Here is a 26,360-nt window from a genome sequence, read left to right on the forward strand (position 1 = left end):
CCCACCTGTCCGAGGCGAAAGAGGGAGGAGGCGATGATGAATCCTGCTGCCCACCAGCGTGGGGTGCACCACAAAGCACAGACTAGGAAGGTTTTGAGGCGGATGCTGCGGGAGTGGAAGTGGACTGTCCTACACGCTGGCCCCCAGTCACTCCACTGCGGGAACCACGTCCGCGCTGAAGTTGGTTCTACGCAGGCTTTTGGCAGGACTACGTGTCGGGGGCCCCTTCTGTGGCCACGAAAGGAACAAAAACCAGACATGGCCGGGCACGTGGTGGAGAGACCCAAGGACTGGGCCGTAGCCCGGAAGTCCTTAAAACGCTTCAGTGCACTATCTGCCTTATCCCCAAACAGATCGGTATCATCAAAGGGCATGTCCATAAGGGAACTCTGAACATCCCCTGCAATCCCAGTGGACCGTAACCAGGCGTGACGACGGAGGGCCTCTGTGGTGGAAATCACCCTACCCAAAAAGTCTGCGGTGTCCAATCCACACCGGATGGCGAACTTTGCTGCATCTTTCCCCTCAGCCACAGCTTGAGAAACACTGCCCGAACTTCCGCCGGACACTGAGGCAGTGTCTGCGCAACTGTGTCCCACACAGCGTGAGAGTAGCATCCCAAGAGGCATGCGGTGTTCACCGACCACAGCCCTAAGCTGGCGGAGGAAAACAGTTTTTTGCCAAACTGTTCCAGCTTCTTAGATTCCTTATCTGGCGGGTGGTCGGGAATGCGCTTTGGGAGGTGGAGGCTTGGATGACCATGCTCTCCAGAGTCGGGTGGGTTGTTAAAAAGGCAGGTTCACCTGGGGCCGACAATGACGCTTGGCTACGTTCTTATCCACAGGGACCCCCGTGGCTGGCCTAGACCAGGTGCCCATTAAGACATCCGTTAATGCCTCATTGAACGGTAGCATAGGCTCCATAGAGCTTGCCGTCGGATGAAAGACTTCAGTGAGGAGGTTCGTTTTTAGAGGTACTGTAGGCAGGTCAAGGGCCTCAGCTGCTCTACGGAACACCACAGTGTATGTGGCGCCCTCCTCCATGGCCACAGCAGGAGGAGAAAGGAAACCAGGCGTTGCGGAGCAGCCAAGGCCACCTGCATCCTCCAACTCTTTGGCCCAGTCCTGTGCCGACTCGCACTGCCGTGCACGAGCTTCCTCAGATCCATCCCAGTCGTCCCCCTCCTCCACGGCGTGAGGCACAGGCTGCGGGGGAGGGACAGGGGAGTACAAATGGTCCACGGTTGGCGCCAATATCCCAGTTAAGGTCCCAACCCAGAGCAAAATTGACCGGAAACGCAAGGGCGGAGGTGGTACAAACGGAGCCCATTGCGGCGCGGGAAATTGAGCCACCGATGCGCCGGGACCAGAGCCGCCGGCGGAGGACCTTGCGACGCCGGGGCAAGTGGGGACGGCGGCAAGGGAGGTCCCTCAGGTGGGACGGTGGGCCCGATGGCACGCCGGCGGGAGCCCAAGGTCTGAAAAGGCAGTCCATAGCAGCAAGAAAATCCGGAGTCGCCGATGGACCTGGATAAGGTGGGTAGGCCGCGGGACCCACAGGCTTCAACGGAGCCATGGAGGAGGTACCCCGGGCCCCCTTGTTCACATCTGGAGACCGACGGGGAACGTCAGAGAGCGTAAGCGCTTCTTCAACTTCTTTTTATGACGTCTCTTACCTGATTCCGAGTGTGAAGACTTCGACTCAAGGAGCGATGATGATGGCTCCGGCGGTTGGTCCTGCGATCAACCCCTGGATCTAGAACAGCGCAGAGACTGCTGCCAGGCCTCCAACAGCTTATAGGACTGCTCCGGTAAGGCCTTCGAAGCCATGGCCAGACAGTTGGAACATGACCGGGAGTCATGGTCCCGCTCTAGACAGTAGAGACAGTCGGCCACCGACATCATACGGCGATATGCCCCACAGGATTTAGACCCAGGCATCCCTCCGTGGCACCAGGAGTCAAAGACTCATAATAGTGGAGACAAAAAGTCAGTAAAAAAGTGACTAGGGTACGTGCTCCAACCGGATTTGCGCTTGCATGCGCAGAAAAAGAAAGAACTGACGTCAGCGAAAAAATGTTCCGGATCCAGTCTGACGCCTGGGGATAGTCTAAGGTAAGGAATCTATTACTAACGTGTCTCTTTCAGATATGGGAGCGCATATCAATTTCAGGGGTGCAACAGGGTGTGCTTTGGACACCGTTGAACCTTGAATTTGCGTGTGCAATTTCCCATTTATTCCTATTGGCCTGTAGGCCCATAGGGATGAATGTGAAGCCATTCCTTAATTGCGACTCACAATTTGCGAGTCGCAATTAAGGAATTTGTGGGAATCGCTATTTTTTTTGCGATTCCTACATACATAAGGTTTAGCGATTCCTTATTAGCGAATTCTTATTTTTTGCTAATAAGGAATCGCAAATGACATGTTTGATGCTCAGTTCAAAGTGCTTTATTTCGATAAAAACATATCTTAAAAGCATAAATACAGCACAATATTCCATAAGCTTAAAAACAGTTTGATAAAACATCCTTAGTGACCATTGCAGAATTCTAAACAATTATAAAATACACATAATCCATCCTGCAATCTTTACATATAATCAATTACATGAGACACAAGGATTCAGGTCATTATCACAGTATTTTAAAAATTAAATTAAATAATAACCTTAAGCCTTTGAGATCTGATGGACCAAGCCCAACTTAAAAACTTTGCGATACCGCATGCATAAAGTGTACGAGTGTCAGACTTAAAAATACGAAGTGCCACAGAGTGTTGCCTTGTTCCTAGTTCTTTACAGAGAGGCTTAAGCCAACACCTCCTTGGTAATCGATACAGTGGGCATGCAAACAAAACATGGGCCTTTGATTCTACCTTCGTAGTACAAAATGGGCAATTAGGTGGGGTCTAGCGGGGAGGCGCCCATCGAGCAGTAAACTCACAGATGGGTAAAGTACCAACCCTTAATTTAAAGTACAATGCCCGATCAAAAGGTTTCCGGATGGTATCCCAGTAGGGTTCACAAAGTGCTACATCTTTAATCCCCATAAAGCTTTCAGTAAGTCTACCTAGGTTAGGGTCGGAACGTTGTTTGGACGCTACCCAATTCCAGTAGATTCTCTTTAATACTACTTTTGGGGGGGGGGCAGATTTAGTTGTCCAAGTGTCCTTAAGGCCCAAGTCACATAAGAGTGTTTTGACGTGCTTGAGCCAGGTGATTTTGTGCCAACCAACCATGGACATGACCTCTGAAAAGCCCTCTGCGTACTTGGTTAACTCCAGGACACGCCACAACCGAGCCCATAGTAAAAGTGGTCGAAATTTGGCGAGGTCGGATATCGCATGGCAACCCAAATTCATGAGCAGGGGGATCATAGGCGTGCTCTGGGGGAGCGCCATTGAGTCCTTAAAGAACTTATTTTCCGATCTCGTCAACAAGTCCACGTTGCCCAATCCCCATAACTCTGCGCCATACAGAGCAGAGGTGACTCCCTTAGCCTTGTATATGGCTACCACAGGGGCAATAGGTTTAGATCTTGCGCAACGCTGTTCTCGAAGGATAGTCCCCCCTACTCTTTTGTGACATAGTAGCATTTTCTGTAGGTGGGATGTCCACTGCATGTTGTCAGAGATGCGAATGCCGAGATAATCAAAAACTGTAACCCTCTCCAGTTGGACATGGTTCAGGACAGGGGCCCTAATATGTTTTTTTGGAGGATTAATTATCAAATATTTGGTTTTATCAGTGTTTATCACCAGGCCTCGCAAAGTGCAGAATGACTGGAAACTATCTAGGAGGGTCTGCAGGCCAACAGGGGACTTAGAGATGAGCAGGGTGTCGTCGGCAAACAGGAGAGTTGGAATTCTTTCGCCCTCCAGGGATGGTGCATCAGATGAAATTTGCAGAAGGTGCTGCACCGCCCCGTTCACATATAAAGAGAACAGTGTGGGAGCCAAAACACATCCCTGGCGGACGCCCCAGTTCACCGGAATTCTGCCAGTCTTTTGCCTCTGCTGGCCCCACCTTACCTGCGCGAAGTTGCCTTCATGCATCCTCACTAGTAGCAGAAGAATATACCGGGGGATCCCCATGTCCAAAAGAACTCCCCACAGGCGCTCCCTAGGGACCAGGTCGAAGGCAGTCTTTAGATCTATAAACGCGAAATAAAGACTGTCCCCGACAAGGACGACCACTTTCCAATAAATGAGTAACAGGCGAAATGCCTGCTCTATGGTCCCTGTTCCTGATCGGAAACCTGCCTGGTAATCAGAAAGGACTCTGCTCTCATCTATCCATTGTAGGATTCTCTGAAGGATCACCTTTCCTACTACTTTCTGTGAGGAGTCCAGTAGACTTATTGGTCGGTAGTTGGCAGGGGCGTCCCTATCCCCCTTCTTAAAAATAGTGACAACCTCTGCCCCTTTCCACGACTCAGGGACCTGTGCACCATTTACCATAGCGTAAATGAATATAGTGATGATCTTTGCCCATTTCGGCCGGTCAAAACGGATAATATCTCCTTGGAAGCCATCAAGCCCTGCAGCTTTGCGGGGAACAATATAGTCAATTGCCCTTTCTACCTCCTTTTGTGTGAAGGGATCACTGTTGGAATCCTTCATAATTCCTGGGTGGTTTAGCACATTGTGCTGCAGTGAAACATTCTGGGAACATGAATACAGCTTCGAGAAGTGATCAAACCACCTTTGGGCTGATACATTGCAAGTTATTAGGGTTCCGTCTGGCCTGTTCTTTTCTCTAATAATACTCCAGAAAACGTCCCGGTACCCCTCCCTAACCTTGCCTCTTTCAGTGCTTCCCAGTATTGATCTTCGCAGTCCTTTTTTGCTGATGCTATAGCCTGTTTGTACTCACTCCTGGCCAATTTTAGTTGGTCTACCTGCCTGGACTTGACTGCCTAAATTAACACTGATTTCTTTTTGCGGCACTCATTGTTGTACCAGCCTTTTTTGGCAACTGCCATCAGAGGCTTCCTTCTCTGTGCTGATGGGGTCTGGATGAGAAAAATGTCTCCCAGAGAGGTGATCATTTTCTGGAAGATTTCAGTAACCTTAGACAGGGGAGGTTGATCTGCAAGATCAGTCAATGCTGTTGCTGTGATTTCCTCAATACCCTTCAGCTTGCCTTCATCAAGGGCAATTCTAGGCCATCTCAGGCGCCTTCCACAATTGGATGTGTGTACTTCTTTAGTTGACAAAGTTGGAGCAACGAGTTTAAGATCTCCAGTGTTTGGCCACAATGAGTCGATATGAAGCGATAGGGAGTTATGATCACTATCGGTGGTAGGGAGGACTTCCATATCTTTCATTAGCTGCCAAAGTTTAAAATCAAGAAAGATATAGTCTATTCTAGAGGTATGATTCACTCTATTGAAGGTATGGGCCCCCATTTGGTCTGAAGCTGATCTGGCGTTTACTGCTCTCAGGTCAAATTCGGCAGCTAACGAATTCAGCTGGATGGCTCGTTGCGACCACCTCTTTTTGGGCGGTAAGTTAGGAATTGGGATGCCCCTTCTAATATCCTCCTCATCAGTGTCCAATATATCCTCGGTTGCAAGGGGCTCGAATGTACAATTCACGTCCCCCGCAACGAGAACATGCACACCACTGGGTCGCTGTCTAAGCATTTTTTCCAGAAGGCTAATCTCAGGTGAAGGAGTTCCTCCTTTTGTCCCGCGGGCATATATATTGTAGATATCCAATTTATTGCCCTTTCGCCCTTTGCTTAGGGACAGGGCTAGGATATCAGGGGAATTACTTTGGATCTGTGTGATCTGGCAATCCAGCAAAATGCTCACCCATATCTGGAGCCCATCCGAAGGGCGACCTCTGCCTGATTGGGAAGGTACTGCTGGAAGGAAAAAGGTAGTATACCCTAATTTGTGATGTAGAACCAAGCGCCATGTCTCTTGAAACATGCAGATTGCATGGGACTCAATTAGCTCATTCCAGTCGGGTGCCTCTAATTTCTGCAAAATGCCAGCTACATTCCAGCTCAAAATCCTCAAGGGGGATGCATCTGAGACCAGTCCTACGTGATTTAGGGGATTACCTGGTGAATGGCTACCCACCTCCCGGATGGGTTCCATAGTAATACTTGTCTGACTAGAGTTAACAGAACAGAAAAAACTTCCAGACCCATTGAATTTACCCTCTGAGGATACATTCAGGGAAGACGGGACCTGACAAGAGCCTACCATGATGTTTACCTGGTGGCCACACAGATCCTCACGAGAGATTACTCCATCTGAGTCTATCACACGATTTTTCTTACTTATCATTAACTTATAAGGATCGTGTCAGTACATAGAGTCAGCCCCATACAGGTTAGAATCAAAATGGGCATTGTGAGGTGTTGCATGCCAGACTGGGTGGTTGCTGTGAATAGGAATGTCCTGCCACCACCCTCCGTAAAAAGACTGGGGAGCATACAGTTGATGTGGGTGCACTGGTAGGGAATAGAAATATCCCAGGTCGCAAGTTCTGATCGCACTGCCCTCCTGGCAACCCTGTTGAGAACATATGAAGCCTGCAACTCTGGCATCTCTAAAATTTACTAGGATACAATCCCCTGGGATATCCTTGGTCCTATTCCCAACCCAGTGGGTTCGTCTCACATGGAGGATCTGGCCGTTTATTTAGGGTTGCAATGGTCTATTAACATTCAGCCAGTGGGTTGTTTTATTTTTAAGTTCTTGATAGGATTCCCGCCTGCCAGGTTCTAGCTGCGGGACTCCAGTCAGAACCACTACAAACGGGGAACACTGCGGGGGTAGATTGATATGCCTAGTAGTTTGTGCTGAGGGCGCTAACTTGCTTGTCTCTTGGCGTTGCACTAGGCTACCATTACACGACATAGATGGTTTGCTCAAATTATTAGCAACTTTGGGGCTATGGGCAGGAGCCTGCTGCGAGGCATCTTTCTTTTTTTCCTTACGTATAGTAGAGGATAGGGATTTGCTGGCTCCCTTCGCGCTATTCCGCGCGTTGTTTGTGGCTCCCAAGGTGACACCAGGCTGGGGTCTGTGGTTAGCATCAGAGTTTACTTTATCCTGCAACAATACGGGCGTAGTTACAGAGTTCAATTCAGGCGTCTTCCCTTGTTCAAAAGTTTCATGCCCCGGTCTAGAATGTAATTTGATCAATGTTTTAAGTGAAAAAAAGTTGTCAAGAGTTGTTTGTTCAAATCTGTCTATTCTCGCTGTTAGTACCTTCACCCTCTCTAGTATCAGGAGAACAAGAGATCTTACAACTTGCTCAAATTGAGCCAAAGGGGGGCCTGTACTGCAGACTCTATGGGGATAGTTGGGATTAGGGGTGTTGGCTCTGGTCCGTCACCGGGAGATGTACTAACTATCGGTGTATCTCAATTTAAGGCTGGCTTGACTAAGTTCCCCACCCTCCCCTTTTCCTTATCATTGTTACTGTTATTGTGGCCTGCGACCTTAAATGATGCATGTGCCAGCAGATTCCCAACTTTTTCCAGTATATCTCCCTTAGGCTCCCCCTGCTGCCAGCAGACAGAATCCATGTGTGAGCGTTATGGGGTAGTAAGAAGTTTGTAGGGTTAAGGAAAGGGAAGCAATAAGGGATTGTAATGGGCTTTTAGGATTAAGGAAAGGGTAGCGTTAAGGAGGCCTTAGGGATTTTAATGATTCAGGGAAGAGTAGCTTTAAAAGACAGTAGGAGCTTTTTAGGGTTCAGGAAATGGTAGCATCAAAAGGTTGTGAGAGTTTTAGGACTTGGGAATTGGTAATGTTAAGGGTTAGTAATAGAGTTTTAGTTCAAGGAAAGATAGAGTTTGGGGATGGGTAGCGTTAAGGGGTTAGTAAGGATTTCAGGTTCAGGAATGGGTAGAATTAAGAGGTCGTATGGGGTGATTAGTGTTCAGGGTGAGGTAGTTGTAGGGGATAGTAAGAGTTTTTAGGATTCTAAGCAGGGCAGCATTAAATGATAATAATTTTTAGGGTTAGGGAGGGGTAGCGTCAATACACAGCAAGGATCTTTAGAGTTCTGGGAAGGGCAGTGTAATGCAGTAGTAAGGGTTTTTAGGGTTCATTAAAGAGTAGCTTTAATGAGTAGTAAAGAGTGTTTAGTGTTCTGGGAAGGACAATTTTAAGTGGTTGTAAGAGATTTATGTAAATGTAAATGTAAATGTAGATGTATTTATATAGCGCAAATCACCGACCCGGTATCTAAGCGCTTGCTTAGGGAACCCTTCCTGGTATTCCCCTGCGAGATAACCCCGGCAGGGTATCCAAAAGGTGAAAGCCAGGCATCCCACCGCGAGGGGCCGTTGTAGAGACTAAGCAAGCTATTGCCCACAGTCGCAGAGTGTGAACCCGTGAATCGAGTAGGCACCGGAGCGAGAAATGTAGAGTCCGTGGAATTTTGAGCCCAAGACCCGCCGAGGCGGGGAATTGAACCCTGGTCCCGGGCTGACCTCTGCTTCCAGGTCTGCCTCCTCTAACCAGTGAGCCACACTTCTCCACTTCTTTATAGAGTTCAGGAATTGGTTGCATTAAGTGGTAGTAAAAGTTTTTTAGGGTCTAGGGAACGGTACCGTGATGAGGTAGCAAGGAGATTGTAGAGTTCTGGCAAAGGTACCTTTAGGGGAAATAAGGGCTTTTTTAGGTTTCAAGGAAGGGTAATTTAAAATTACAGTATATTGAATAAATACATTATTTTAATGTAATACATAAAATATTACATTTGTAGTAAATTAAATATAACATTTGAAATTTAGTGGGGCGATTACGATGCCGGTCGGACGGACGGACGATCGACCGGCATCGTAGCGGAAGCTGGAGAGCCAGACAAGGAGTCGACGGTCCGGCTTTCTAGATAACAATCTGATCTCCATGTTGGTGGTCGGACCCTGTATTTTTTCCATTGCCGATTGTGCTGCCGCTTGCAGCACAAACCGCAATGGAAAAAATGCAGAGTTTAAACATTCCTGCACCGTGTGCCAGGCAATATTTGGTGCAGAGATATTTAGGAGGGGCAACGCAGTTGCCCCATTGCAGAGAGCCTGTAGGAAGGGGCCCTGCTAGGGGCCCCCAAAGTCACTTTCCGCCTGCCTTTTCATGGTGGGCAGACCGCCATGAAAGGGCAAGCAGAAAGCGAAATTGTCCACTGCCATTTGTGGATTACATTTCCGACCACAGCCCCGACAGGCTCCATGTGCCCATCCTAAGCAGAGCGGTATTCACCCACTGGTTTCCCTCCGACCGCCAGTATCGTAATACGGAGGTTGGATGGAAACCTCTGATGTTGGGAAGAAAGCTTATGGCGATCTGTCGAATGGCTTTCCGCCCGACATCATAATGAGACCCTTAGGGGCCGATTCCGATCTCGCTCAGAAGGTACCGAACGCGATCCGGCTGTAAAAAAGTACGAACCGTACGCGTGTTCTCCATCCGACTCATACAGCTGTACGAGCGAACAAGTATGATGCGAGGAATGCGAAATTGCCGACCGAATCGTTTCCAGGTCCAAACCGCTCCGTATTCCTCGTCCGTAAGCAAAGCGATACAAAAGGGGATGATGGATGGAGCGTTTGAGCGTAAGCAAAACGCGCCGTTCAATGGAGACAAATTCTGACCAAGCCAGTACGATGCACGCGTTGGAGAGCCGGATTGAGCCGGTTTCCGGCTCGCAAAACATCTGGGAAGCTGCCTTTAGAGTCCGCATCGGGCCCCCATCACCCGCAGCCTTATGATTCGGACACAAGGGGGAGACCACAGGCATGTAAGGTGCAGATGGCACCGACGCGTACCCACTGTAGGGGGCGCCCTTGTGCAAGACGTCCCCATTCAGTCAATGGGAGCCCATGTACGTGTCATACGACCGGCTCCCATTGACTTCTATGGAAGTCCGACTGAATCGAGTCCGGCAGCATGCTTCCGCATCGTACTCGCTCAGTCAGACTGCAGGAGCCCGGCTCTGTCGGAAAACACTCCGGATATAGCTCGGTCGGATCGCTTTCCGACCCAGTTTGGAATCGGCCCCTTAGTGTTAACAATCATATAATAAATGAAAATTGATAATTAAATTAACTTTTGGGACCTGATGAGTTTTTAAAAAGTCTCTCCAGACCATAAATCTTAAAACTAGGAAGTAGAAAGAAAGAACATCATTCTCTCAAGGAATGCCATGTTATTATTGAATCCCTAAAGTTGATGGAGGAAAGCGAAGAGGTGAGGTGGCCGAGGTGAGCTGAGATCGGCCCAATCCACCTTGTGTAGCCGAACAGAACTGCATTGCGGTCAGCCTTAACTTTTGACTTTGCCCTAGTCTTGTGTGTCCAAATACCTGTAATTGGCGCGTTGATCTTTTATGCACTATTTTTCACTTAAAACCTTAAAAATTCATAACTCCGGTTCTCTTGATTGGATTTAATTTATGTTGGTTTCAGTTCATTTATTAAATCTTACTCTATTTTTCTAAATTAGTGTGGATTTTGTTGTGTGTTTGTTTTCACATTATTATTGTTTGTGTAATGCATAAATACATAGCACCGTGCCTCTAAATTAAGCCTTATAATACACAAAAAGTTGCCCCCTTCTCAGTTTACTTTAAGTTGAGGACCAAATAAACTATTCCATTAAATCTGGTCCGGTATATTTATTTATACCTATTATTCATGTTCTTTCATACAAAAATTATTTCAAATGGCAGAAAGAGAATACACAATACAAACAATTACTAACAGTCTTAATTAATCACCAATTGACACAAAACATATTACGAAAATATAAAAAAAATAACATCAATATTACATCCAACAATCAATACAAATTGCAGTGCAACGATTTTGCAATATGTTAAATCAATTCAATGATCCAAATTCTTTACATAAAAAGAGTTACTTCATTCCAAGAGCAAACAAGAACATATATCACAGTTATCTTGAGACACACTAGATGTTACAATTGGCTCTTGCTGGGATAGCCGACACGTTTCAAGTTCGGACCATGAGTGTCCAAACCATCATCAGGGCGGTGTTATTTTCTGTTAGGATGCAGAAAAACGTAGTTTTAATACAACCAATTTGCCTCTTTTGCTAAAATTCAACCGTTTGGATAAGGGAAAAATGTACCTGTGTAATACTATGTAGTTGACCTGTGATCGCTTCTATCAGTGGACACAATCCTTTCTTCAAGTATCCAATAGGACAACTTATTCCACAAAAACAATCTGGGAAACAAATAACACATTGTCTATATTTACTAGACACAATATTTGGGGATTTACGGCCACCTGATATTGTTTTTTGGGGATTTCATACCTTGGTCTGCGCAATCTTGCGATGCACGGAGGGGCGGAGGAATGTCTTTTTTTCTTTTTCTTGTGATCCTAATTAAATGACACATAACCTGCTTTTAGACACCTATTGTCTATTAGTAAAACTCTAGGTACTTGTGAATATAAGCCACTTCTCGTACCTTAAGTTCACACCACCGTGCTGGTCACATTCAAGGGACTTCGTTTTTTCCTTAAATACTGCCACGTCTACCTGTTTGAACAATACACTTGTTAAGTGCGCAGAAATTTCTAAAATTCTCATAACGCAATTAGCCTGACTGTAACAACAGGTTCCGGAGATTCTCGTACCTGTATTGACGTAGGACGAGGCGTCGCCTCTCGCCCCCTGTCTACCGCCCCGTCCGGGGCTGTGGATATGTCGGACTCGCCTTCTTTTTGGTATTAGCGTGTTCCGTTTAAGGCAACAATTATGCCGTTCTATAAAAGGAGAAGCGCATTGTCAGTTGCTTCACGTTATTTGGGATTTTGTTGAATTAAAGGAAGCCCTGTGTGGCCGCGTGTATGACATTACCTGCTTGTGCAGTCTGCTAGTCTCGCATCCAACCGTTGCTTCTCAATCGCTCGTTGCTCGATTGGGAAGCCGGCGGCCATATTGCCGAACTAAAAAAGGGCCCGCTGTTCAAATTGGTGCATTGTGGGGGCCCTTTTTTAGTTTATATGTGTATTATAATTATATAGGGTCCAGCCCTCCCTCAGCCCCGCCAAGGGCCTATCTCCTTTTGTGTCTGAATTAAGCCTGGCTGATTTTGTGCCAAGCTCTAGCATGTTAATCCCAGGTTAATTTAGTGACTTTTGTGGTTCACCCTGACAAGGATTGGGGTTGTGGTTTGAGAAGGGTTTTCATTCTCCTGAATTGTAGTATTTGTAATAAATACTTTTATTCCATGCTTCAGGCGCACCTCTTCTATATAGTTTTCATTCTGTGCCCTTTTATTCTGACGGTTAATTGTTGTGGAAAACCTGATGGAAATATAATGAATTAAAGTCACACACCTGCAGGACACACTGATCAGAGAGAACCCTCTCCTACTCAGAAATACCTTGATCTGCCCCTCACCGCCATGCTGCATTGTAAGGGAGTATGTTCAGTGGTGATGAAGATGTCTTATGGCCGAAATATCGATCACCAATGTCTTAGACAAACCTAGAGTCATTCCTGAGTGCCACAAGTCCATTGCTTCTTCCAATGTGAGGTCTTCATTGGCTGCTAAACCACTTTTTATCAACCAGAGTCAAGTCAAAAATATTGGCTGAAGATTTGTTGAAAAATCGAGCACAAATGTTGTTTGATAGTAGACAAAGCCGCCAAACCCAGACAATAGAATGTGCAGAATACATGTCTGACTGGATAATATATTTAAAGCTACCATTTTATCTGCCACCATATATATCAAAGCTTGCACCTACTCCTTCAAGAACTGGCCACTTATATTTTCTTCGACTATGTGGAGGCCATATAGAAAATGCTTTAGACCCCTGGCAATGGTAGCAAACATTACAAACTAGTCTGTCACTGCATGATTGGTAAAGGCTCAACTTCAATAGTTTGTTTTAACAAAAACTTCAGGTTGTTCAAAATGCCGCCGCCAGGATCCTGACCAACACCAGGAACCGCTGCTCAGCCAAACCAGCCCTGCGAGCACTGCATTGGCTGCCCATCAGGGAAAGAGTGCAGTTCAAGTCACTCTGCCTTACACACAAAATTCTAAACGGGAAAGCCCCCCCCCATGCTCAGAGATCTGATTACCCCCTATACTACTTCCAGACCCCTCCGATCATCCAATGCAAACCTTACTAAATTACCCAAGATCTCTCGAGCACGATCAGGAGGCCGGCGCTTTTCATACAATGCGTCCAAAATGTGGAACTCTCTTCCCCCTGACCTCCGTGCCCAACCTAATCTTTTGGCATTTCGTAAATCCTTAAAGACATATCTGTTCCCGTGAGCTTCTCTCCCTCTTTTTTCATCAGTACTTGTTCAGCGCTGGGACGCTCACGGGCAGCTATGCGCTTTAGAAATCCGTTAACATTAACAACATTAACAGGCCCCGGTATAGAAGATGGCTTCTACCACATATCCATAGTAGGATTTTTTAAATAATTTGAACGATGTAGAAAAGGGCCTCATGACTTGGTCTTTTATGCAAAATGTTTGTCACCTTACCTTAAAGTTAACACTACAATCTCATAAGTCATAATGATCATCAGAGCAGGATAAATATTCATCAGTTCTTTGAGCAGACTTACCAGTTTCTGTAAAAGCTCCAGTGGTCAGTCCGTGCCATATTTCTGAGTGGTGCATTGCAGGCAAGAACATCACTTCAGATCCACAATGTGGGACAGGCACAGGGGAGAGGCCAACAACTGTTGCATGATAGAGAGCGTGTCTTCATTGAAAGATTTTGACAGAGGCACTATCAGAACCGCACCCAGACCTTCTCTCCACCAACACTACTTCCAAAGACTCCTCTAGAAGTCATTAAGTGAACAACTCCTGAACCAGCATCAGTACATCCTCCTGATCCAGAGAAAAAGTCCTTCACTCCCTCTTTGTATTAGAGGGAGTTCTATATCTGGAAGCCCAAAATTCACTCTGATTTCCAGGCCCTTTGCATTTTTCATTTTTTCAGCGCCGGTCAGCTCATGGACTCAAATGGGCATCACAGTCAATTCAATAGAGGAATTAGCGCGTTGATTACTCTCTGACTCACCTCGGTGATAATGGAGGCAAAAGTGCCCAAAACATTCAGGGGCTTATTTATACGCCCCTGCATCACTTTTACGCAGCGGTTGGCTCACTTTTAGTGACGCAGCGGGGGCGTAAATAATGCACCATGTTGCGCCATATTTACGAAGTGAGGCAGATGCGTCACTTCGTAAACCCCTTTGCTACATTATCCCTGTGCCAGGTACAATGCATGCAGGGTGGGCGTTCCCCCGCAAGAAAGGGTCGTAGGAGTGGCACAGTGAAATCTATACGATTTCGTTGCGCCACTTCCAGGACACCAATGCATCTAAACCTTACGCTTGCCTCATGGCAGGCGTAAGGGTGACACAGTCCCTCAAGTCGCATGTGAAAGGAACATTGCTGAAGTTGCGTCACGCTTCCAATACAACTCCAGCAATGCACCAATTTTGTGCTGACAGATACGTAGGTAATACTGACGTATCTGTCATTCCTCGCAACATGGTGCTTCATACAGTTAATATGATGCATCCATCATATCGCAATGAGGGGGCACTGAGAAGTGTTGCATCGCTGCTTTCTCACAGCAATGCAATACTTCTAAAAAAATTAGGTCCTCATTCTCTCTCAAGAGAGAGAAGCAGGCCTTTCATGTCATACTGAGGGAAGCCTCACATTCTCAGCTGCCAGGTTGAACACCCAAAATCCATAAATGCTGGTCCTGAGTGTTGGTTGTTGACATGGCCCTAGTGCATTTGGTGCAACCTAAGAGCCCCAAATGCATTTGCACCACTTAAAGGTAAGAAAATAAGCAATAAGGCAAATTCAGTAATGCTGTTGTAACCTTTAGGCATGGCTCCCAGTATATTCTGGAGTGCTGAGAAATGGACAAGGAAAATGGAACTTAGGGGGATAAGAGAGGCATTCACATACGTAGGATTTAGGCTTTGCTATAGCAAATTCCTGGTGTGATGTGTAAAATGTCTCAGGATCGCAGCCTCAGGGTTAGTGTGCACCACTGCAGGTCACTTGGGAATTAGACAGTATGACACACTGTCGGCCCTAAATCAACCCCACTTTATTCTCCACACTGCCAGCCCATAAAAATATCACATCTTTCAATAGTCCCAATTCTTTCAACCTCATTTCAGATAATGGGGATCTAGGCCACAAATGCCATTTTTCTCTGTGCCAGTAAAATGGTGGCCAAAACGTTTGTGTTTTATTAAAGATTCAAATGTAGATTCTATCTTTCAAATTCTGTAAATGTTTAACTGTATTATTACTCAATAGGCAAAGCACTGTACCTGTGAGAAGCCTTTGTCGGCATTGGTCCACAAGGCGTTGACAGTACTGGACTTCAGCTTTAAGATCCCGCAGCTGGTCATACTCAGCTCTGTACTGCTTCTTCAGGTCTTTAAGCCGCACAATCAGATTAAACTCATCTTCATCAATTATTGTCTGGCCTTCGTCGCTGATGTATTCCCCTGTGAGAACAAAGAGAAATAAAGCCAATACTTCATGCCTTCACTATTTCCACAATTATAACAGCATTATCCATATAAAGTAATGTGAGAAGGAGGGTGCAGTTGATTTTAGGAACATCCTGAGTATTTCTAGTCAGGTGAGAATTGAGGCTATTAATGTCAAAGTTAAAGAGTAAGCAGGCAAGTACTCAGCCTTGCCTTACTCCTCTCTCAAAGCTGAATTTATCTGTAACTTCGCGCCCCTGATCAAACCTCACCCTAGCGTTAGTGTTAGTATTGAGTACTGCTAGCATGTTGACAATTGTCTCATCTTGCCAGCTTTGAATAGGGTTTTCCATAACTTATCCTGCTTGAGCGACTGTCTAACTGGGCAGAGGAACATAATATCCTGTCCGATCTGCAATATGGGTTTAGGCTGAGAAGAGGCACTGTCGAGCTAAATTTGAATCTCTAACTGCTAATTTACAAGTATACCAAGGCTAAAAGGGGGGCAATCCATATGGCGTTTATGGACCTCAGCTCATCCTTTGTTAGAGTTAACCGCTCCAAGCTGTGGTACATGATGGCTCAGATGGACATAGAGGCCCCCCTAGTATACTTTCTGCGTGATTTGCACAGGGGCCTCTCGGTCTCTGTCAAATATGGCCCCAATGGTGAATGCACACTGCACTTTAAGCTAAAGCAAGGGGTTTGCCAGGGTTGCATACTTGCGCCATTTTTATTTATTCACTACATTAATCAATTAGAATTAGTTCTCACAGACCCTCACCTTAACGCCTCTATGGCTGGTGGTTGCATGATCCCTTGTGCAGACGACAACGTTTTAATTGCTTGGACTGCTATGGGGGTTACAGAAACTTTTAGACTAATTCACTGATTTTATGAACAACCTCAGACAAAGACAATGAAGTTCATAGTGGATGGACATCATATTAGCCAGGTTGACATGTTTTGCTTTTTGGGTGTTCTATTAGACTCTGTTCTCAGCTGGCATTCCTCAATAAATCACAATGTGGTGGATTTTAACAGGACAATTTTTAGTACTGGAGACTTCTCCCAGCTACTGGGATGCACTCACATAAAAACAGTCCTGGATATATTCAAGGCCAAGTGTATCTCAATAGCTTGCTATGGGTGTGGCATTTGGGAATATGGGCAAGTCACCCCGATCCAAGTGGCGGAAAACAAATTCCTCAGGGGCCTCTTAGGGGTCCCACAAAGTATACCTTCTGAGGTTGATCATGAAGAGTTTGGCATGGGGCATGTGATTGATTTTTTTCAGCTCTGCCCTCTGTTGCTTTTGATTTGCTTTCAGTCTGGTGCAAGCAGGAGCTAGGCCTCAACAGGTTGATCATGTAAGATTGCATGAACCTGGATAACTTTTCTCTGATCCCTTGGCTGACTTATGCCTCCTCCACAATGAAAAGTTTAGGGAGACCAGAGCTTTATCATGATCCAAGTGGCATTGTTCAAAACCGATAAAAGATGGGTTAAAGAAGCATTCAGAAAGGCTTCAGCTCAGAACAAACTTTTCGCACACCACGCATTTTAAGTAAAAACTTTAAGTGTCTTGGAGCTGTACCTTACCTTGGACATGCCCTGTCACCAGTGACGACTGCTGACTTTCTTCAGACTGAATTTATTCCTGCAGCTAGTCCCTTTTAATCATGGTTGTTTTAATGGCGATGTGTGCAATTGTGATAATGTTTCTATTAATGATGCCTTGCACATAGTCATGGTCTGCTCGAAATACAACCATTTGTGCTTTAAATATATACTTCCACTCTTCAAGAACATGAATTTTAACCAAGTGAGACCTGCCTTACTGTTTCTTCAGTTCTTTACCACTCCCACAGTGTGCTATTTTTCATCTCGCTATCTTTCTGGCGTATTGAAGTCAATCTAATTGTATTTGATCTGATTTATATTTCTATGCAATGTATTTTTTTTGTGTCTGATTTTTATGATTTTATCTTTTAAAATCAAATAAAGAAGGTTGATGATGAGGATAATATTATATTATTTACGAATTTTTAAATTATATTATTATTTAAAATATTAGTTTATTTATATTTTTATATTTTTCTATGTCTATATATGTCTATATGATACTATTGGACTGGAGAATTGGTAGTTACCACTGCAATGTTTATAGGGTTATGCCTTAGTCAGGATTATAACCAGCGAATACCCACATACTGTCACTTGTTACCTCATTTCCTGCACAAACTGGTTAAGCCCACTGGGGCGGCATGTAGCCTCTTATAGAGGTAATGTTTATTTAAAAAGTCAAGACATCCTGAATTTCTTATGGTTTGCTTAGCGCTAATTTATTATGACGAGGGTTGAGAGTTTATCAATCAATAATGAAATGATGTAGCGCTAACACCAGAATATTTAACAAAGATGTTTATTGAAATGAACTTTCTCCTTCGAGTATAAACCGTGAGTCTGCTTTCTAGCTCCGACTGAAAATGCACAGTAAGGGAGTCTGTTTTCTATTGGTGCACGGTGGTGAAATGTCACATGATGTATATAGATACTTTATTCAAATCGACTATCGCACTCGTGATCAAGGAGATATACTCTCCGAAACGTGTCGAGTGGGCTGTACTAAATAAATACACGCTGAACTAAAGGAAAGTGGCCTGGACTTCATTTTTTTACGTTCAAACAAAGATTGGTGGATTATATGGGAGTTGCGATCCCGCCCTGGCATGCCGCTGCAAGTGGCTGTGGGTTTTACGCAAACATCGAGCTGGTACGTCTTTGAAAAGAAACCCCGCCCCACCCCCCGTTCCTGGACGTGGAAACAAACTTTTACCGGTGATAATGGCTAATCTCGGAAGCTCTCTGCCCTAAGTCAAACAAGGACAGAGTTCGTAACTTCAACTGACGAAGTCACCGGACACGGCTTCTCTGTGCAGCGTGGGTGAGTGAGCGACGAGCATCACATTGTCACGACGGCTAGGCATTGCATGGGGGCAAGCGGAATCGGGAAGCAAACAAGAGAACTGTTGTTTTGCACCCGATCCAAAGCAGCGTGAATGCGAGAAAACAGCGCATTAACATTTTTTCACCTGATATAGTTATAGCTTCAACTAGAAACACCAAAAGGAGCGAGGCAGCAAGCAAGATGTTTACGTTACAGACTGCAGGGTCATACACTGACTTACCGCAAGCCACGGGAAGCGCAAGAAGTGCGATAAATAAACAAGATGGATGGAATAAACTATGGAAGCTATTAAAAGCAGAACAGAACAAATGGTGGGAAGCAACCACCCTAGAGAAATACGTCGAATCAGGACGCATACAAAGGGGATTGCGAATGTACACCACACCGACGTTCATCGAATCGGACCCGGACCTAGTTGAGGAATGGGCGAATAATAGTCACGAATGTTCAATGGTCATGCTGAAGCTGCTAGTTAAATACGCCAGAAAAGAATGTGACAAACTGGCGGTAGAAATTGAAGAAGTTCTGGAATTTCTTAAAACAATGTGTGATAAAAATGAATTTGACACGGATATGGCAAAAATGAACAGCAGATTGGAAAAGATTGAAAAAGAAATAAGGGAGAAAAAGCAGGAAAAGTTCATACGTGACCTGGTCGACTACGAGAAAGGTCAGGTGCTAACATTTGCGAAAAAGTACGATCATTTATGTGTACAATCTACAACCTCTGTACCAAAAGGTGGCACAACTAGAGCGGAGGTGGGGAATGCTGCGCAACCAACTGTACAAAGCTCAGATGGACCGGAAGGAGAAGCCGAGAGAAACTCCAGTAATGAAGAAGAACACCATGGCGCAAGTTTCCTTATCCCAAAAGAACACATTTTAAACAAATTTTCTCTGGTAGCCAAAGGAAGATTAGCGGCCCAGAACAAGCCCAATATCGGAGGACACAGAGGACGCGGAAGAAGAGGCAGAGGAGAAAGCAGAGGAAATATAACAGCAAGAGAAGATATGACAAGCCCAGTGGGAACCGGGACAAGGGGCCAGACAAAAGAAAAATGAAGGACAGCAAGACAGTAATTAATCTCTCCGAAAGGATACTCAATGAGGCTGAAATAGAGGTACTGTATTTTGGCTTATCCTTGCTACTAGAATTAGTCAGGAACAGACTAGAGACCGAGCGGAACCCAGTAGCATTGAGATAGGAGATTCTGGGAAGCTGCACCTATTGCATGAACTAGAAGGGTCCCGGGATATCATCAATGATCCCACTATGAATTTGATAAATGAGAACTTAAGATTGGATTTGAACTGTAAAAGTGGGCTCAAACCCAAATCAATTTTTCTCCCACAGATCACAAATGAGGCAATTGATGTGTTCGAAAAAGGTGTTGTGAATGAATTAGATAAACTGTCTAAAAAGGTCAAATATGGTAGAAATAACTTAACTCCCACACAATTAGCGGCAATAGAGAGTTTGAGAAATGATAATAAAGTTATCATAAAAAAATCTGACAAGCGAGGAGAAATGTACATTAATGAAGGTCTAACTCAGTTAAGTGACGTGAGTAAATATGAAAAAAGCAGCAAACAAATTTATGATGCCAAGAATATGAAATATCAAAAACAGTTGAATGAATGGAAGGAAAGAGGATTGATTGAAGTTGAAGAATATAGTTTTTTAAGATGTAAGTACCCCAATTTGCCAGCCCTATACCTAATGCCCAAACTACATAAGAACATGACAAACCCCCCTGGGAGACCGATTGTTTCCTCTAGGGGCAGCTGCCTGGAGAACACATCCAGGTATGTTGACTACTTCCTCCAGCCCCTGGTGCAGGAATTACCTGCATATCTTAAAGACTCAGGGGACTTCTCATGTAAGATTGAGGGAGTGAAGTGGAATACAGGCTGTCTTCTGATGACGTTAGACGTCAACAGTCTGTATACCAGTATACCACACGAAATGGGTATCAGGGCATGTAGGCAACTCCTTAGGAACAGGTCTGTCTCTTACCTGTTCCACACCGAAATGATTCTTGATATGGCACTCACCTGCCTAAAACAAAATGTCTTCCTTTTCAATGGCTCTATCTATCACCAAATCCTTAATAATAATAATAATAAAGAGCTTATAGAGCGCTCAGTAACACCATCACGGCGTGTCCCCACGCTGAAAGGTATCAGTGAACAGATTGAGAGCCTAGGATTTACGCTGTGTAAAGATGTGTTTTAAGCATGGCCCTAAACCGCGTTTCACTGCTCTCCAGTCTCAGAGCAGGGGGAAGTTTGTTCCATTGTTGAGCTGCTTGGAGCGCAAAAGAGCGTCCACCCATTCTGGCCTTCCTAATCCTGGGGACTGTCAGCAGTCCGGCACCCTCCGAGCGGAGGGTCCTAGTTGGTTCATATCGGCTGACTAGATCCTTTAGGTTTGCGGGCGACCTGTCCCAGACAATTCGGTGACAGAAGAGGAGGCACTTAAACAGCACACGCTTCTTCACAGGCAACCAATGAAGCGCGTCCAGCGCCTTTTTCGAGTTAGCTCTCCTGGGTCTTCTTAACACCAGTCTGGCGGCGGAATTCTGTATGACTTGTAGGCGGCCTATGCTGCCCTCGGTTGCCCCAAGGAACAGAATGTTTCCATAATCTAACCGCGCGGTCACCAGTGCCTGAGTTAGTGTCCTTCTGGCCGCTAAGGGAAGGAGGTCTAAAGTTTTATTTAGGGTCTTTAGTACTCCAAAACATTTGCCCACAAGACGCCTTATGTGGCCATCATATGAAAGAGAGGGGTTCATCCAGATTCCTAAATTCTTAGCCTCCTGACAAGGTATGGGGGTAGGGCCCAGACATGAAGGCCACCACTCGGCCGACCAGTTTTCACTTTTACCCCCTACCACCAGCACCTCTGTTTTAGAGCCATTGAGTTTTAAGCAATGGGCATCCATCCACTCGGCTAGTGCCTGCATACAGGATTTAAAGTTGATGGGGGTGTTGGAGGTGTTCTGCGATAGTGAGATCAGCAGCTGGGTGTCGTCGGCGTACGACACCAATTCCACCCCAAAAGAATGTACAACTTTCGCCAGGGAGGCCATGTATAGATTAAAAAGAGTAGGGCTCAGAGCTGAGCCCTGAGGCACTCCCTGGTCTAGTGGCATCTCCACTGAGCGGCATGTCCCTTGCTGTACCTGGAAACATCTTTCCGTAAGAAACGATTGTAACCAGCACAGCGCAGGACCAACGACCCCGGCTTCGCTCAGACACCGTAGCAGGATGGAGTGCGCTACAGTGTCAAAAGCCGCGCTTAGGTCGAGCATGATCAAGGCCATTGTATGACCTGCATCTGCCCCTGCTCTTAAGGTCTCAGTGGCTCGTAGGAGAGCCGTCTCCGTGGAGTAGCCCGCCCTAAATCCTGATTGAGAGGGATGGAGTAGATTCCATTTCTCCAGGTGCTCAGTAAGCTGAGCGTTGACCACCTTCTCAGCCACCTTCGCCACGTACGGCAATAAGGAAATAGGTCTAAGGTTTTCCAGCACCTCCATGCTTACATTCGGTTTTTTCCTTATTGGCAGTACTATGGCCTTCTTCCACTCCATAGGGACTTGTTGAGTGGAAAAGGAGGTTTGTAAGACGTGTCTGATGTGAGGTTCCAGGGCTATCAGGCCCTCTGAGAAGACCCAGGCCGGAGCCGGATTGTTGGGGGAACCGGACTTCACACTTCGACAGATCTTTATTAGCTTGTCAGCTGCCGGGACCTCAAAAGTTAGTAATGAGGAATCAGGGGCTGCAGGTGAGCTGCCTGCTATAAAATCTATGCCCTTCTCTGGTTGTTGAGAGAAGGAAGCATAAATCTTTTTAACTTTACTAGAAAAAAAGTCGGCGACTCTATTGCATCCCTCCTTGGAGGTCTTTGTGGGGGTGTTAAAACTAGAGACTAAAGATATTTCTTTATATATTTTAAACAGTTCGCGCGAGGAGCTCTCGGCAGCCTCAATGCGTGTATGAAAGTATTTGGCTTTAGCTCTACGCACCGCATACTGGTAGCTCCGGTGTGCTGAGCTATAACTGTTTTTTGCTTGTTCACTCGGGTTCCTTCTCCAGCTCCTTTCAAGTTTTTTACAGTTAGATTTGATTTGCTGTAGTTCAATAGTGAACCATGGGGCAGTACGTTGTCTGCCTTCTCTAGCTTTACCCTTGCTCATGGGAGCTAGCTCATCCAAGGTGGCCGTTACAAGTAGATTAAATTCCATGTTCGCCTGATCACTGTCCGTGGCACATAATGGTTGTGCTTTCTGGATGGCAGCTATAAAGTTTTCTTTAGAGTATTGTCTCTATTTGCGTCTCATAATATTTCCCATTCCATTGTCAATAGTCCTAGCAGACTGGTAATAGCATTGAAAAGGGACCAGGAAGTGGTCGGTCCAAGGGAGCTGACAAGGAGTAAGTGCTTTTATCATATCCCAACTGGCGAAGATAGGGTCCAAACAGTGACCCCTTTGATGTGTAGCTGCAACACTTAGCAGGTTGAGCTGTAATTCTTGTAGAACAAGGCGAACATCCTCTGCCTCCTTCTGAACGGGATCCTCTAGGTGAAGGTTCAGGTCACCCAACACCAAAACCTTATTATGTTTAATTGCAATCTGTGCAGCCCCTTCTAATAAGCTACTTCGGAAGTTGCCCAGGGAGCCAGGAGGTCTGTATATTAGGATGCCCGAGATAGCCTCGTGTTGAGTCAATTTAATACTAAATTCACCTGCTTCGCTGTCATCAATTTTTACTGGTTTTAGAACACACTCAAAAGGGTGTTTGACAATAATGTGGAACGGCGATGGGGCCTGCTTCCCTCCCAGTTTTGCCGGGTTGTACCTGGGCTGGTGGGAGCAGCAGGTGGTCAGACCCCTTCCGCAATACCAGGCAGGGGTTAGAACATGGTTCCGGTAAATTGATGATATTTTTATTGTTTGGGAGGGAAAGGAAGAAGAGGCCATTGTCTTTGTTACAATTCTGAATACTAATGACCTCAACCTCTCATTTACAAGCCATGTAGAAAGGTCAACAAACAGGAGATTCAATTTCATGTATTGATGTCCAAATATAAAAGAAACCCAGACCTTGTTGTCCTCAATGCCGATAAAGGCGGCAATGTAGTACTATGGAAAAAGTCTGACTACATCATTGAGGCAATAAAGCAACTCACAGACACAGATTGTTATCGTCGCAGCGACCATCTAGCATTGCGTAAGTTAACCAATGACTTCAACATGAAACTATTTGGCTGGAAGAATGCAGGATTGCTAACTTTGGATGAGTTCATGTACATGAAAAATGACAAACCAGTAGTTCCAATCTTGTACTTCACTCCAAAGATTCACAAAAAATGCATAAAGTATCACCTGGCCGACCTATTATCTCCACCTCAAAATTCTACTGGAAAACACCTCACAATATATAGACTATTACTTACAGGAACATGTTCAAAATTTGCCATCCTATATCAAAGACACAAGTGACTTTTTTGTGACATTGATGGACTTCTCATGGCGGGCTGAATACTTGCTAACTACACTACACATGACATCCCTCTATACTTCCATAAATCACAGAGAGGAATTAAGGGCCCTTGAATATTATCTTGCTAGAAGGGGACCGGACTATGCACAGAACAGTCTAATGCTTTTAAACATGGTTGAATTTTGCCTGTACAATAACCTTTTTATGTTCCAAAATAACATGTACCAGCAGTTACGAGGGGTGGCCATGGGGGCCAGCTTCTCCCCCAGTTATGCCTGTCTCCATATGGGGTGGTGGGAGGAGCTGGTCCTGCTAAAAGAACATACACCTTTTGTAACTAAAAACATATAGGCCTGGTGGAAGTACATTGATGACCTCTTTTTTTAATTTGGGAAAGGTCAAGTACTGAGGTTGAGAGTTTCATCGAGGGACTCAATAGCAATCAATAAAACCTACACTTTACAGCCTCTATCAGCCATGAAAGTGTCAACTTTTTAGATGTGCAGGTTGTTAAGGATGGCAAATTGGAAAACAAAATTACACAGAAAACCAACAGCTGGCAAAGCAGTACTGCACGCAGGCAGTGCACACCACAAGCATCTCATCCGCAGCATCCCCTACTGTTAGTTGCTTAGATTAAGAAGTATTTGCAGTTGCGAGAGAGATCTTGTTACAGCACAAGAAATCAGCAAGCTGAGATTTCAGGAAAGGGGGTACACTACACCCTGCATTGATGCAGCCATTCAAAAGAGTAGGTCCAAATCCAGGGAAACCATTCTCAGAAAAGATATTGAGGGAAACTGTAAACCAACAAAACACATAAGCAAATAAAAAATAGAAGGGGACAACTTTAGATTTATCTTAAATTTCAACAAACATGAAAAACGGGTCAGAAAGCTTATAACTAAAAACTGGCCCCTAGTTCTAAGTGACCCCACGATTGGTAATCTGATCCCAAGAAAACCAGCAATCACCTACAGCAGGGCAATTTCCATGAAAGATATCCTGGTCCAAAATGACCCCAGTGGTCCTAGTAAGAGCTCCTGGCTGACCCAAAGACGGGTTTTTTTCAAGTGCAAAGTATATAAGGCGTGCCAATATGGCAGCAACAGAACTACATACAAAACACCTTTCAGCAACAAGGAAAGCCCCATCAACAAATCCTTTAATCCGATTATGTTGTCTATGTGCTGGAGTGCCCTTGCGGGTTGCGTTACATTGGTAGTACTATACTACAGGGACACAATGAGGGTATTCCAGCACATAAGAGCGATAAAAAACCTGGACCAAGCTTATCCAGTAGCTTGACATTTCAGTGATAGTTAAGAAAAAAGGGGTGACACTGTGTCCTTCAGAACCTGGGTAATTAGACGTTTAAGAAAAAACGGTTCTGTCGGGTAGAACAAAAAGTAGTTAAGGTTACAGTTAATGCAATCAGGACGGTAAGTTCTCTAACACACAAATCTTCAAAGCAAGTACTCAATGAATCAGTCCTGCGCTAGAAGAGATTTGATCAAGTGTTTATCAGAACTACTTCATTCAATGATAAGTATTACAATTATTACAAATAAAAGACTGTCAAATGCAATCATGTACAAAAACTTAAAGTTGTCTATGGGTGGCAGTTGTGCAAGGTGATCAAGTGGTGAGCAATATATACAGTGTAAACAAATGTCTATACACAAGGCCAGAGGTTGATTCCAATCCAGGAGTTTCTATCTTTCCTAGTACAGAAACCCGGTGAAACTGGACCTAGATAAAGCGTCAACGTTTCGGCCCTGTAGTGCCCCAATTGGTGGTCACAGCGGGTTTTCCTCAAGACAGAGATGTGGGGGATGATGATTGTATGTCAACAGTCATAGCGAAGGCCGGATGAGTCAGAGCCTGGAGCAGTAAGGCACAATAGCCCAATTGTTGGTAAGGAAAAGGCCGGATAAGTCAGAGCCAGGAACAGAAAGGCGCAATGGCCAATTGTCGCAACACAAAATAATCATGGATCGTTCAGGGGTCGGACGGTTGGAGCGTGGTCTCATCCATCGCTGCATGAATGCGGTATGATATCGCATTCATGCATCTCTGTCTTGGGGCACCACAGGGTCGAAACGTCGACGCTGAAAGCACCGCCCGCCGCAATGCCACAAAAGCAAGTTGTGCCTTTCAATGCACAACGTGACAGGCACCGCACGGCGCCTGCCACGTTGTACATTGAAATGCGGAGGGGTACCATAAGTACCCCCCATGTGCACCCCCTACCCCCCAGAGTCCCTGGGGGCCCGCAACGGGCCCCCACAAAAAAACTCCACATGCCTTTCCGGCAAGGCATGTTTCCGCCCCATTCTAATATGGCTGGCGGTTTCTAGCAGACACAGCCACC

The 26,360-nt window shown here is 45.4% G+C and overlaps 1 protein-coding gene across 1 annotated transcript in view; it reads right to left on the reverse strand.

Annotated features, from left to right (window-relative positions):
• KIF9 (kinesin family member 9) overlaps positions 1-26,360 on the reverse strand; it is an 818,529-nt gene that overhangs the window by 227,377 nt on the left and 564,792 nt on the right. Inside the window, exon 18 of the mRNA XM_086941121.1 lies at positions 15,343-15,522. Within this exon, the coding sequence (XP_086797247.1) occupies positions 15,343-15,522 (180 nt within the window). The remainder of the gene's footprint in view (positions 1-15,342; positions 15,523-26,360) is intronic.

This window comes from Lissotriton vulgaris, chromosome 10, assembly GCF_964263255.1.
Source record: "Lissotriton vulgaris chromosome 10, aLisVul1.2, whole genome shotgun sequence".
Classification (NCBI taxonomy): domain Eukaryota; kingdom Metazoa; phylum Chordata; class Amphibia; order Caudata; family Salamandridae; genus Lissotriton; species Lissotriton vulgaris.